Source organism: Macaca nemestrina, chromosome 18, assembly GCF_043159975.1.
Source record: "Macaca nemestrina isolate mMacNem1 chromosome 18, mMacNem.hap1, whole genome shotgun sequence".
NCBI lineage: Eukaryota > Metazoa > Chordata > Mammalia > Primates > Cercopithecidae > Macaca > Macaca nemestrina.
In genome coordinates, this window is record NC_092142.1 from 11420135 (window position 1) to 11434173 (window position 14039).

The 14039-nt window shown below is 47.4% G+C and overlaps 1 protein-coding gene across 6 annotated transcripts in view; it reads left to right on the top strand.

Moving 5' to 3' along the window:
• Positions 1-14039, top strand: part of LOC105467772 (C-type lectin domain containing 16A) — a 240001-nt gene that overhangs the window by 110988 nt on the left and 114974 nt on the right. For all 6 annotated transcript variants that reach the window (XM_011717473.3, XM_071084122.1, XM_024788485.2 and 3 more), the window contains one exon: positions 4736-4856. In XM_011717473.3, the coding sequence (XP_011715775.1) occupies positions 4736-4856 (121 nt within the window). The remainder of the gene's footprint in view (positions 1-4735; positions 4857-14039) is intronic.

The window sequence follows — 14039 nt, forward strand, 5'->3', positions numbered from 1 at the left end:
CACATGTAGGGGGAACTGAGAGAAGCGGTGAAGAAGGAAAACTGTGGTGTCAGACCAACCGTGGGTCAAATCCCAACTCCAGCTGCATGACCTTGAGTGAGTCACTCACCCTCCCGGAGCCTCAGGTCCCTCATGGGTCTTGCCTCTCAGCTGTTGCCCAGAGAAGAGCGTGGCTGCGAAGTGACAAGCCCAGGGCCTGGCAGACATTAAGCGCTCAGGAAGCATTGTCTGAACAGAAATGGAGCAGTCTGGTATGTAAGGTGGGAAAGAAATAGGGTCTTTCATGATCTAAATCTACCGAAGCTTAATGCCAGAGAAAAGAGAGTCAGGAACAGGATTTTTTGGTGAATATCAAAATCCAAGTTTAAGCCACTAGCCATCTGTATATAGTCATCTTGGAAGCGGCTATGAAACACCCGTATTTGCACGAGGTTTTATTTGTCCCCAGATTGTTTCCCTGTTCCTTTGTAAAACCACAAGCAGTTTTTGTGTTTATCACTATTGGCCTTGAGGAAATAGAATATTTTGCTTTACTTTTTCGATGTGTATTACATATTAAAGAAAATACAATAGCATCTCCTACAATTTCAAAAGTAAAGGGAAAAGAATTTCCCATGATTTCATCACCCTAAACAAACAGTACTTGGACATCTTTTGTGCTCCTCCTATCTTTGTCTGTAAAGAGAGTGTACCATGGTCTTGCTTTCATCCCTTCTTTTTTTTCTTTTCGTCGTAGCACAGGAAGTTTTCATGTTGCCATAGTTGAAATAAGTCTGATTTCTTATGGCCTCATAAAGGTTTATCTGGCATTTTCTTGCAAGTAGACATTTTGGTTGCTTCCAGTATTACATTATTTTCAACTAAACTATAATGAGCAGCTTCATGAATACAGTGTTTTTCTTTCTCTTGAATTATTTCTTTAGGATAAGTTCCCAGAAGTGGAATTTCTGGTTCAAAGGGTATGAACGTGTTTTTTTCATGACTATCTGCATATTGCCAAATTGCTTTCCCGATGGGTTGTGCCCACATTAAACTGCTTTGGCACTCTTTTAAGAATGACTGACTTTCACAGCTACATGGCCTCAGTGGGCTTCTAACCTGAGTGACTGTCGCCTAAACTAGGCAGCTTGCACATGCAGCAAGGAAGCAGGAGGGTGAAAACCAAGCCTTTGTTCCAGGCCAGCTCCTGGGCTCAGCACATCACCAGTGCCATCCCGTTGTACCTGCATGGTGGGTGCCCCATTTCCAGAGCATAAGCCTGGCCTGGGCAATTCATGCGATTACCAAGCCCCAGCTTGAGCCACAGTGTGTCCAACTACAGAGCCACCCACCTTCCCCTGCTCATTGGACTGATTCCCCGGAGACTGTGAGTTTGCCAGAGTTTGCTTCCAGACTCACTGAAGCAAAGAAACTGGAGACATCTCTTTCTATTTTAGCTTGGTCAGCTGTCATCCTTTTCACAGTCTAGCCTGTTCTTCCTGGGTCCGTCTTTCCTGATATTCTATGGAAGAATCTGAAAGAATAATAATTTCTTTTTCCTTTTTAATAATAGTTTTAAATTTGCATCTTTATTTAGCGAAGAAAAGCACTCAATAAAACCCCGGGTCCCAAGCCTTAAATCTTTTGGAGGTCAAGGAGTGTGGTTGCAGGAACACAGAGCTTGGAATCCAGTTATTCACTGAGTGACCTGGGGCAGGCTGCCTGTCATTGCTCGGCTTTGGTTTCCCCATCTGTAAAATAGGAACCACACAGGGTCATTAAAAGGCTTGAATGAGACGACACTGTACAGCTGGCGTAGTACCCGGCAGGCCATGGGGAATCAGAGAGTGGTTATTGTTTTGGGGGTGGTGGGGTGAATTTTATGGCTCTTATGCTCATAGTTTAGCTTTCTTTTGTGAATTCACAGAGTTGTGGGGCTGCCCAGTGTGCCTACCAGGCCCTTATAACCACCCTGCCCCAACGGGAGCCCAGGTTTTGCCTCGAGTGGAGCTCCCTGCCCTGTGGGAATCGCCCCTCCTCACGTTCATGGGCATGGCTTCTCATGTGTCCTTCCTTCTCTCAGGAGTTGGGGCAGGAACCAGGAAAAACATTGAGGGATTTTATTGTACAGTCGTCCCTCGGTATCCATGGGGAATTGGTTCTAGGACTCCCTCAAGGATACCAAAATCCACAGATGCTGAAGTCCCTTATATAAACAGCATAGTGTTTGCATATAACCTATACACATTCTCCTGTAGACTTTAAATCGTCTCTAGATTACTTATAATACAGAGTACAATGTAAATGCTATGTAAATAGTTTGTTATACTGTATTGATTAGGGAATAATAAGGAAAAAAATCTGTACAAGTTGAGTACAGATGCAACTTTTTTTTTTTTTTTTTTTAGTATTTTTGATCTACAGTTGGTTGAATCCACAGATATGGAACCCGTGGATACAGAGAGCCGACTGTGTGTGTTTTATATTCTATTTTATGTTTATGATGACGATTGTTATCCATGTGTTGTTTGCAGGGCAAAAGCAGATATTGGCCTATATTGGGAGCCAAATTCTGAACTTTTAAAGTATTTATTGGAAGGTTACAGTTTTTCAGAGTGATGGGCTGCAGAAAGCCACATGTTTCTGTTTTCTCAGCCAACCCGCTCTGGTCCTGCGTGAGTTATTTGCCTTCAGAACCCTGAGAGAAGCGGGGGTTTGGGCACAGAAATGAGCGTCTCCTTGACTTGGACCTGGATGTCATGGGCCTTTTCCTTTCTTCCTCATCCTCGTGGTCATGACTCCGTGGTAATGACTCCTTATCTGAGAGCTCAAGCTGCCAAATATTTCAAGTGACCACCCACGTCTTGGGCTTTCTGTACTTGGGCTGCCTTGGATGTTTAAGTTTCCTGGTGCACTTGGTTAAGTGACACGTGTCATACGTTCCTGAGTTCACACCCAGCTCAGCCACTTAGCAGATGTGTGAGCTGAAATAACTCTGCCCCTCTCAGCTCTGTTTCTTCCTCCATAAACTCTTCAAGTTACAATAAGGTGCCCACAGTTCTTGCCACCCCATAGTTGCTTAATAGAAGTTCTTTTGAATTTTTTAATGGAACTACACTTCTTTTTCTTCTGATTGTTACAGATGTCTTTACGAAGACTGTACTTTTAAAAACTGTTAACAGTCAGATACGAATGCTACCACCACGACCATCATCATTGTAACATAAGAGCTGATCTTTCTCCAGTGGTTTATAGTTTACAGAGGACTGCGCTGCCTTAGCATAGGGCCAGGAGATAGGATTGCTCTTCCAGTTTCAACATTAGGAAATTGTTCCAAAGTCTCCCACTGGTTAGGGCCCAAAGCAGCACTGGGTGTAAGCAGGCAGGCTGACTAGCTCCTCGTTGCCTGGGGTATGAGGAGGCAGTGTGAGTGCGCCTCTTTTCAGACAGTAATGTGGCCCCTTTCCAGTTTTGGGAGGCCCACTGCTGTATAGAGGCCACCTCCCCTCACCTAGGTCCACACTGCAGCCCTCCGAGCCATGAACAAGAAGACCCAAAGGTGCACTGGGATTCACCTTTGCAGCTCTGTAGTGGTGACAGCGGTTTGTCCCCGCCACCCTACTGTGCTGGCTGATTTCCCTCCTGCGTTATCTCAGAACCTCCTAGCAGGCCTGCGAGCTATCATGCCCATTTTACAGATGAGGAACAGGAAGCTCACAGAAGTCAGGGGACTGGACTTGCCCAACCTAGTGCAGCTGGGAATCCGATGTAGACCTCGAGTGTCTGACTCTGGAGCTGTCCCCATCGGGCACTGCACCCTCAGTCAGGCCCAGGAGCTGTGCATCACGGGGAGAGGCTTGCAGGTGGCCTCTTCTGTGGACTGCCCCTCTGCTTCCAGGCTCTGGCTGGTGGGCAAGCCTGTTTGGGGGCTGGAGGCTGCTTTCTGCACACACTCCTCCGGCTGCTGGGACTCTGCTTTGTTTCTGCTCCTTGAAAGTACCTGGTGGCCACACAATTCTGACCAGACACCACTTCCATGGGCCAGGAATCCCTGTGCTGGTGGATCGTCTCTGCCCCTGTTCTGCTGGCTGGGAAAGCCTGAGGGGTATTCACGGAACCAAGGTCACTGCAGCACACTCACTGTTGTAAGACTAAGGGACCCGGAGTTGAAGAGACTCACCCGGGGGTAGGATTTTCCTCCAGTCTCAGGCCCTGCAGCCCACAGGCATTTCATTTCACCCTCTTCTGTCTGCCCCACCGCCATATTCAGTAGGTAGAACCTTGAAATGCTTTTGGAGTGATTGGGTTTTCCAGAGCCCATGCTGGTTTGGTTGGGACAGACTTAGGGTCTAGCCCTTGCTGGAAGCATGGCCTGGGGCAGGTCACTTCACCTTCTTAGGTCTCAGTTGCCTGGTGTGTGAAAAGGGGCTGACTGCTGGGCAGGGCTATTATGAAGGTCACCTGATACTTGGGGACAAGGTCCTGGCAGATGATAGGTGCTCAGTTCAGGTAAAGTAACCCAAACCTGAACCTGTGGATAACTGAAAACAGGTTACTCCGCCTTTGAATTTTTTTTTTGTTTGTTTTGTTATAAAAGGAAGTACCAGGATCACAACACCCAAAGAGGTGGGCTTTATCGTGCTTCTTTCTTTTTTTTTTTTAATAGAGAGTCGTTGTGTCATTTCTTGATGTAGGGCATCTCGCTAAAATGACTCTGCAGTCTCACTCTTCTCTGCTCTCTGAACTGTTGGTCCAGGCCATCCGGGTATTCTTCATGCTGCGTTCTCTGTCACTGCAATTGCGAGGGGAGCCGGAGACACAGTTGCCACTGACCCGGGAGGAGGACCTGATCAAGACTGATGATGTCCTGGATCTGAGTGAGTTGGCTGCTCTGAGTCACAGCAGGGGGCTGGGGTACATGGGACACGGGACACCACTCTGCTGATTCACATGCCACTGGGAGGGTCAGTGTGCAACCTGCATTCTGTACTGTGAGCTGTGACCTTGAGCCAGCGGTGTGCATGTCCCATGCAGGTTTTGAGGAAAAGGCCCCTGGGTTCTCTGAGGTCAGTTTGAGGGTTCTGCTTTCACAACCAGCTGGTTCTCTAAAAAGTATCTGCAGAGCAACTGGGGGCTCAAGCAAGGGTGAACAAACTCCAGGGTTCCTGCCCTCCCTATAAACATAGTGGCATCAGTTTGGTTGGTTTTATATATTAAGCATTTTCTGTATGATTCCAATGATAAAAGTGTTCTGCTGCTAAAGAAAGAAACTTGTAAAAAGCAAATCACCTGTGTTTAGGTAAGGATGAAGGTTTTGGAGGCTGGAGAACCATGTGCTCAGCCCGTAACCTTGAGCTACTTGTTCTGTTGTGTAGTGCCTCATTGTTCTCATCTGCAGCATGAGGCTGACCTTTAAAGGAGACAATGGGCATAAAGCCTGACCATGTTCCTGGAACCCCTCTCGTATTTGTATAGCTTTCTCTTTCCTCCATTTGCTACAGGGCACAGGCACTCTAATGAGCAGCATGGTTTTCTGTTTCTTAAGGGCATTGTGGTATATTAGGAGTCTTTGGTTATGAGAGACAGAAAATCCAACTTAAGCTGGCTTCAGGAAAAGAGAGGGAAATTGACTGATGTCACTGGGAAGTCCAGGAGTGAGCTACCTTCAGGCATGGCTGGATCCAGGTGCTCAGACACTGTCCTCAGGAAGCTGCCCTCGTCCATCTCTCAACTCTGCTTTCCTCTGTTCATCCTCAGGAGGGCTCTCCCAGGTAGTGACAAGATGGCCATCAGCAGCCCCAAGATTTGTTCAGCCAATCTGATGGAAAGAGAGCTTCTCTTTCCCTTTAATTCTCTAAAAGTCTGGGTAGAGCTGTTATTAGCCTAGCTTGGGCCACGTGACCATCCCTGAACCAGCCAGTGGTCAGAGGAATGTGACTCACTGATTGTCTAAGCTGGGGTTGCATGCCCAGCCCTGGACCTGGGAGGGAGGGCCAGTTATTTTTGAACCCCATCACCTGAGAGAGGGAAGAGGCGGCCGTCAAAGGAAAATCAGCAAAGAAGGGATGGTGGCTGGGTGGGCAGAAACAGCACAGGGTCACTCTCTGTAGCATTGTTGTTGCTGTTTTAAATCAGCTTTATTAAGATATAATTTACATACAAAAAAATTCCCCAAGTGTTAGTGTATAATTCAATGAGTTTTGACAAAACTATAGAGTTGTGATCTAGACCCTGCTTTGTATTCCCTTGAACAAATGACTAGACCCCCACAGCCTCCATTTCCTCTCCTGTAAAATGAGACGGTCTTTCTTAAAGTACAGAATTGTTTTCAGGATTGAATGAAATAGAATACGAAATATCACATGACCAAGCATAGTGCCTACCGTGTAACTGTACTCAGCAAACTGTAGTCAGTATTGCAGGAGGTCATGCGTGTGAGGAGCATAGCATGCTGCCTGACACGTAGAGGTTCTCAGTGAATGCGTATTGTGTGTTACCTGGTTGTCTAGTGTCTTTTTCTGGCCTTCTTGTTTACGTTTTATCTTTCCCTTTCTTGGAAGAATAAAGCAGCTGTGACGCCTCTCTGCCCGCTGCCCATCTCCTTTGGCCCTTTCACCCTTGAGAAATGACCACAGGGATTTCTCTAAGGGTTTAAATTGATCAAGTTGACTGCAAAGAATCATAACCAGTCTTTCTCTGATTTGATTCAAGGAGAGAAAGAGCTTGCTTTGGGTGAGGTGTGGGGGTGGGGAGGGGGCACTTCATCAGGGCAGCAAAAATGTTTGCACCCTTGAAATGGAATTAAATTTTATGCTGAGAATTCACATTCCTTCCCTCCTCCCCCTAGGAATGGCCTGCTGGAGTAAAGGTTAAAAGTTTTTCACTTACCAATTTTAATTGATTAGATTGCAAGTTGAGATCACTTAACTGAGCCTTTTTGGGTAGTTGGCCATTAAGAAAGTAATGGCTGTTTGTCTTTGCCCAGCCTGATTGCAAATTATGTCTTTTGCTAAGAGGGGTGACATTCAGAAAATACTAAGGATTATGGAAGCACATGGTGCTAGAATAAGATATGCCTGTGTTGTTGGTTTGTTTGTTTTTGTTTTTTTGTTTTGTTTTGTTTTGAGGGAGGGATTGTAAATGCTGGAGCTTCTCCTCACCTTCCTTTGAGGGGGAAAATCACCCTACTCTGCAATCTGACCAAATGCCTTCTGTGTATACAAAATAGAGGTGAAGGACAGGTGAAGCCATTCTTGCTTGCTGCATGGCTGGAAGCTGGGCATGTTTTTGTCTCCCTGATGAACTTGAGAAAGCTGACTCAGGGAGAAATGTTAGGGACTGCTCACTGTTTACCTGACTCAATGTGTTCTGGTAGGCTTAAAGGAGTGCTGTCTCCACACAGCAGGAAGAAGTGGCATAAAGCGTATTCACTGCCCCTGTCACACTTCAGTGAGAAATGACAGCATGAAGGATATTCCCCAGAAGCCACCACAAGTGCTTGCTGACCAGCAGCAGGTCTCTCGGCTGGGTGTGACAGCCGAGCTCTGGCATAAAAGGTGGCTGCTCATGGGGCTCATCAAAGAAGTGGCCACCACTCAGGAAAGAGGCAAACTGGTCACACTTCAAGTGAAGTCCGTTTTGTTTTTCACTAGAGAGGAAAGTGGCAGAGGGCAGAGGTCAGGAACTGGCAGCCACATGTGCCACATCTGCTGGAGTGATGGGGGCTGGGGTGGGAAGGAAGAGAGAGAGGGAGGAAGGGAGGGAGGGAAGTGGAAGGAAGTTGAAGGGAGGGAGAGATTGGAGGAAGAAAGGGGAAGGGAGGGAAGGGAAGAGGGGAGGAACTAGAGAAAAGAGTCGATTTCTAGAGAAAATAGCATCATGAATCTCCATATACCCAGCCCTCAGCTTCAACAGCTTTTACCATTTAGCTAATTTTTGTTTTATCTGCCCTTCCATCTGTCTATTTAAAATATACCATCCACCCACACAGTGTGTTAAAGCAAATGGAAGACTTCATATTATTACATCTAGAAATACCTCTCTCTAACAGAGAAGTACTTTGTATTGTTCCTTTTAATAGAATTGGTTGCCACCATTTGCAAACCGAGTGCTTCCCCAGCCCCAGCTGCTGCTTTGGGCTGGAGGCCAGGGTGCAGGGGCCTATAGACAGGGCCTGTGCTCACCCGTGTGCTGCCGCCCTGTCTTGTTGACATTTGATTTTGCAGCCGCTGGCATTATTGGAGTAATCAGCTTTGTAATCTTCCCCAGAGTCTTCATGCCTGTGAGGCTCAGTAGCCTTACCTTTGAAATGGTTCTAGGGCTGAATGTGGTGACTCACACCTGTAATCTCAACACTTTGGGAGGCCGAGGTGGGAAGATCACTTGAGCTCAGGAGTTCAAGACCAGCCAGAGCAACATAGCGAGACCTTGTCTCTACTAAAATCCAAAAAAAAAAATTAGCCAGTCATGATGGCAGATACCTGTAGTTCCAGATACTTGAGGGGCTGAGGTGGGAGGATCTCTTGAACCTGGGAGGTTGAGGCTGCAGTGAACCCTGATCGTGTCACTGCACTCCAGCCTGGGCGATAGAGTGAGAACCCTCTTTCAAAAAAATAAAACCAAAATGAAAACATGGTTCTAAAAGACTTTCCATGGAGCTCAAATGAGATAATGTGTAAAGCTCACAGCGCCATGCTTGGCACTTAGTAGGTGCTCAGTGAGTGGGAGCTGGCTACTTCGCTGCTGCAGCTGCTGAACACACAAGCTGAAACTCATCCTGCTGGGCTCCACGGGGCTGGCATTTTCTGCTTAAGCAACACTGTGAGAACAGTATCCTGAGACATTCAGGTCATCGCTCGGATGATGGCACTGTTTTGAGAGTTAAGAAAGATGGCTCTGGCTGCTTTGGCCGGAGGAAGGGAGCTGTATCCCTTGTAGGCTGTGAGACTCACTCACTCACTCCAGTGTGCCTCCTGACCAAGGACAAGTAAGCTTTGAGGAGAAACCACAGATTCCTTGGGATTGACCTCAGGGCCTCCTTAAAAGATTCTTGCCTGTTTCCAAATATCATGAGCAACCATAGTCGGGGAGAAATCTGTCCATTATCCATACACCCCAAAGAGACACCTGGCAACCAGGCGTGTTCAGTGTCCAGTTTCCTTTCAGCCTATTCATGTGGGCACCTGACATTCACATAGTTGTAGCCATAGCATGTGGTGCTTGTATCTAACTTGTATTCTGATTTCTAAAATCCGTTTGTGAAGCCCATTCAATGAAGACCCACTCATGCATTCAGCTATTTATTGAGCACCTGCTGTATGCCAGGCACAGTGCTAGGAGCTGAGATGTGAGAGTGATCTAAAGCCAGACTTCGCTTCTGTTCTTGAGGTGTTTCCAGTTGGGGGAGGGGAGGATGGAGGGAGCGACCACTAACAGGTTAGTTAAGTAAATGCATGATCACAGACTGATTGGGATGGCTCTGTAGAGGTGACAAGCAGAGTCCATGCTAGAGAGTAACCAGGAAGAAAATCCTCACGGGCTGGTTAGGAAAGCCCTCTCTGAAGGGGTGCTGTGCCAGGAGGGATCAGAAGCTTCTACGAGAAAGCATGGAAATGAGGACTGCCTTTTAAGGATGGCAGAGGTGAGGCTGAGGTGAGAGCATGCCATGTTCCAAGGTCCTCACCGAAACTGGGGTGGCCGGCACACAAGTAGCAAGAGCGGGTCAGTGGCTGGGAAGAGCCAGGTCTCAACTCCAGGGCTTTCTCACAGGGACATCTGTCTTAAACGGACACTTCTACAGCTGGCACTGCCAGATCAGATGGTCCCAGCAGGGGCCTTCCAGTTGCACCGGGGGCTAGAAAGGCCATGCAGCAGGGTGGTGAGGAGCATGGACTCAGGGGCCAGACTGTGCCTGGATGGAAGTCCCAGCTTTGCTGCTTTCTGCTTGCCAGCTATATTACCTTAAGGGAACTGAGTCTCCTGGCGCTTCAGTTTCCACAGCTGTGAAATAGGACTTGCTGGGAGGAGTAGATGAGTATTATCTGTGCTGTGCCTAGAACAGTGCCTGACAGAATTGCAGAGAGGCCATTTAGGAGGCTGTGGCAGGGGCCAGGGTCAGTGCTAATGGGCAAAGAGGGACGGGACAGTCTAGGTACAGCATTTTGTGACACTTCGCAGTGGTGATGCTGGAGAGCTCGGTTAACTCTGAGGTTCTGAGCTTGGGGCAGTCCAGGTGGCAGGGGCTGGGAGGATGGTGATTCTGTCATCAGCAGGGCTGATCCTGGAGGAGGAGCTGGTTCCAAGCAGAAGGTGCTGAGGTTGGTGGGGCGGCCAGGTGAGAAGTGCTGTGAAGGAGCTCGGCCAGGATGTCCAGGGGATGGGGGGCAGGCCGGAAGCCTCCTCGCTACTTCGTAGATTCAGAACTCTTGTGTTTAGTAGCCTGCATGATACTCTGTTGTCTGAGACTTCTGACGTAATCATTGTGCAGTTTTGGGTCATTTTTACTCTTGCCTGGCATAACCTAGCTGGCTCTTCCTTGAAAGATCCTCACGACAGGGTGTTAGATCACGTGGTGTGTAAGGGAAGTCCCAAAACCTGCAGAGAAACATCTGTGAATAAGCAGACCTCTGTACACTGGATCTGAGCACTCTTCCAGGCTTGGACACACTTCCCAGGCTCTGGGGGCCTGGAAAATACTCATAAGTACAGAACAGTAGGTCCCAGCCCTTAGGATTTCATAGCTCAGAAAATCATCAAAACTAAAATAAAACAAAGCTTTTGGGGACAGATCGCCAACTTTTGTTTTGTTTGTTTACCAAGTAGTCATTTTTTAAAAAAAGCATTTATGAACCATCATTTCATAAAAGACATTATTATTACCTTTAATATTGTTAATATTGAGTAGGTAGCACATCATTTCAGAACGAGGGCCAGTCTTTCCAGGAAACAGTAGTGGCAACTGTGTACCCACATACTGTGCTTTAGTGGAGAGTGGGTTTTTTGTTGTTGTGGTGGTGAGTTTTTTTTTTTTTTTTTTTTTTAAAAAGCAAGTACAGACCAATGACTCTAGTAAAAGCCAGTGTCTTTGTCTTTCCCAGCTCACAGTCTTATGGGGAAGGCAAACCCCAATCATGGCAGCACAGATCAAAGTCCGATGGCCACCGTGTTTCCTGTTCTAAGAGCAGGTGACGGGGTTAACCTGGCTGGAGGTCAGAGAGGCTTCTAAGGGAAGGGCCCATTTGAGGGCTGCAAGGGGGTATGGGTGCCGAGAAGTGGCACAGAAGCGAAGGCCCTGGGGCCGATGGGGATTTGGGGAAGATGAGAGATGGCAGTGGGGCCACAGGGTGGGGGAGTGGGAGGGTGAAGGTGGTCGGCAAGATAAGGCTGGGTAGGAAGCCATGCAGGCCCTGTGGGCGTATCAAGCATTCAGGGTTCTGTTTTAAAAACAGTGAGAAAAGTTCTTACCTGGCTGATATGATCAGATTGGTAACTCACAAGGCCCTCTCTGGCCTCCGTGGAAGAGATTTATGGGTCAGGGCAGCATTACAGCAGGGAGCCCCACTGGGAGGCCAGACCTTCGAGGCATGAACTACAGAAGTGGTGTCCACAAGCTGGCATCCACACCGGGCTTGCACACTCTGGTTTGCTCCAGAGACTTGTCTTGAGTGCTGCTCTGTCCACTCTGTGGCCTAGATACAGGGGCTTTTATTGCACGAAGGTCCATCCTGTTGGATCCGGCTTGTTCTCCAAACCATGGTACCTTTGAAGCTAATTATAAACAACAACCCAACTATTTGGGTTGTATTCACCTCCTGGCAAGGCAGGCCACTGTGGACCTTCCCTTTGCTCTCCTTCTGACTGTTTCCAGGCCAGGACTTGCCTGTTTAAAAGTCAGGCTGAGGGTATGGAGGAAGCCTTGGGTCCCAGACAAATGCAGATTGAATCTCAGCCATGCTTCTTCCTAGCCATGTGGCCTTGGACAAATCTATTCCCCTCTCTGTGCTTTAGTTCCTTCATTAATTAAATGAGAGCAGTGATGCCCATCTTTGCGGGATTATTGTAAGGCAGAACAATAAGGTGGATATAGAGGTTGCGAACGGCTCGCCTCAGGCAGGTGGACCCACAGATGTAGCTTCATGGCCAGTAAAGCATTTGCAAGCAAATTTTACGTTAGTTGCTAACATTTTAAAACCAGGATATTTTATGGTAAAAACCTAGCTATCACCTTGAATATGAGACGGTGACAGTCTGTCCACACAGCATCTGCATCCCCACAGGCAGCAGCTAGTTGCTCCTCTTCATGGGGATGAACCCGTGTCCCAGCTGCCAGAGTCTCTGCTGAACTCCGGACCTGTGTACTCAGCTACCTGCTCAGCATTTCTTGGTTACCACAAACACAAGGCATGAGCTTTCCCAAAAAACCTGCCTCCCTGCAGGCTTCCAGACTCAGTTGGTGGCAGTTCCATGCCGGTGGCAAAAACCACAGGCTCATCCCTGACTCCCCTCTCTCTCTCAAAGTCAACTTCCACTTGGTCAGCAGACCTATTCAGCTCCTACTGCAAAATACAGCCAGCGCTATGTGTTCTCAGGTTCTGCATCCAAAGACTCAACCAACCACAGATTGAAAACATTTCTATTTTTATTTAATTTTAAAAATTTATTGATTTTTTGAGACGGAGTTTCGCTCTTTCGTCTGGGCTGGAGTGCAGAGACAATCTCGGCTTGCTGTAACCTCCGTCCCCCAGGTTCAAGCAATTCTCATGCCTCAGCCTCCCAAGTAGCTGGGATTACAGGTGCATGCCACCACGCCCGGCTATTTTTAAAATTTTTTTTATTTTTAGTAGAGACAGGGTTTCACCATGTTGGCCATGCTGGTCTCAAACTCCTGGCCTCAAGCAATCTGCCTGCCTTGGTATCCCAAAGTGCTGGGATTACAGGCATGAGCCATTGTGCCTGGCCATTGATTTATTTTGAGACAGGGTTTCACTGTGTTGCCCAGGATGGAGTACAGTGGTGCAATCATGGCTCACTACAGTCCCAACTTCCCAGGCTCCGGTGATTCTCCCACCTCAGCTTCCCAAGTAACTGGGACTACAGGCAGGCACCACCATACCCGGCTATGTTTTTGTATTTTTTGTAGAGACAGGGTTTCTCTATGTTGCCCAGGCTGGTCTCAAGCAATCCACCCACCTTGGCCTCCCAAAATACTGGGATTATAGGCGTGAGTCACTGTGTCTGGCCTTTTGTTATTACTACTTTTTTTTTTTTTTTTTTTTTTTGATACACGTTCTCACTCTGTCATCCAGGTTAGAGTGCAGTGGTGCAATCATAGCTCACTGCAGCCTCCAACTCCCAGGCTCAAGCAATCCTACTGCCTCAGCCTCCTGAGTAACTGAGATCACAGGTGCGTGCCACCATGCCCAGCTAATTTTTTAAAAAATATTTTATAGAGACAGAGTCTCACTATGTTTGAGACCAGGCTGGTCTTAAATTCCTGAGCTTAAGCGATCCTCCTGCCTCAGCCTCCCAAAGTGCCAGGATTACAGGCATGAGCCACCATACCTAGACTGAAAATATTTTTAAAAAACAACAACAAAAAAATACAGCCATGCAAAATGAGCAAATTTTAAAAACAGTACAGTATAACAACTATTTACATAGCCATCTCATTGTATGAGTTATTATAAGTAATCTAGAGATGGTTTAAAGAATGTGGTAGGATGGGCTTAGGTTATGTGCAAATGCCATACCGTTTTATATCAAGGACTTGAGCATCTGTGGATTCTGGTATCCTCTGCGGGGTTCTGGAACCAGTCCCTATGGATATGGAGGGACAACTGTATTGTCAAGATCTTACCATCTCTCCCAGCTTCTCCCAGCACCTTGTTTGAACTGCCACCATCCATTTTTTTTTTTTTTTTTTTTTTTTTTTTTGAGACAGAGTCTCACTTTGTTGCCCAGGCTGGAGTGCAGTGGTGCGATCTCCACTCACTACAAGCTCCGCCTCCCGGGTTCACATCATTCTCCTGCCTCAGCCTCCCAAGTAGCAGGGCATACAGGTG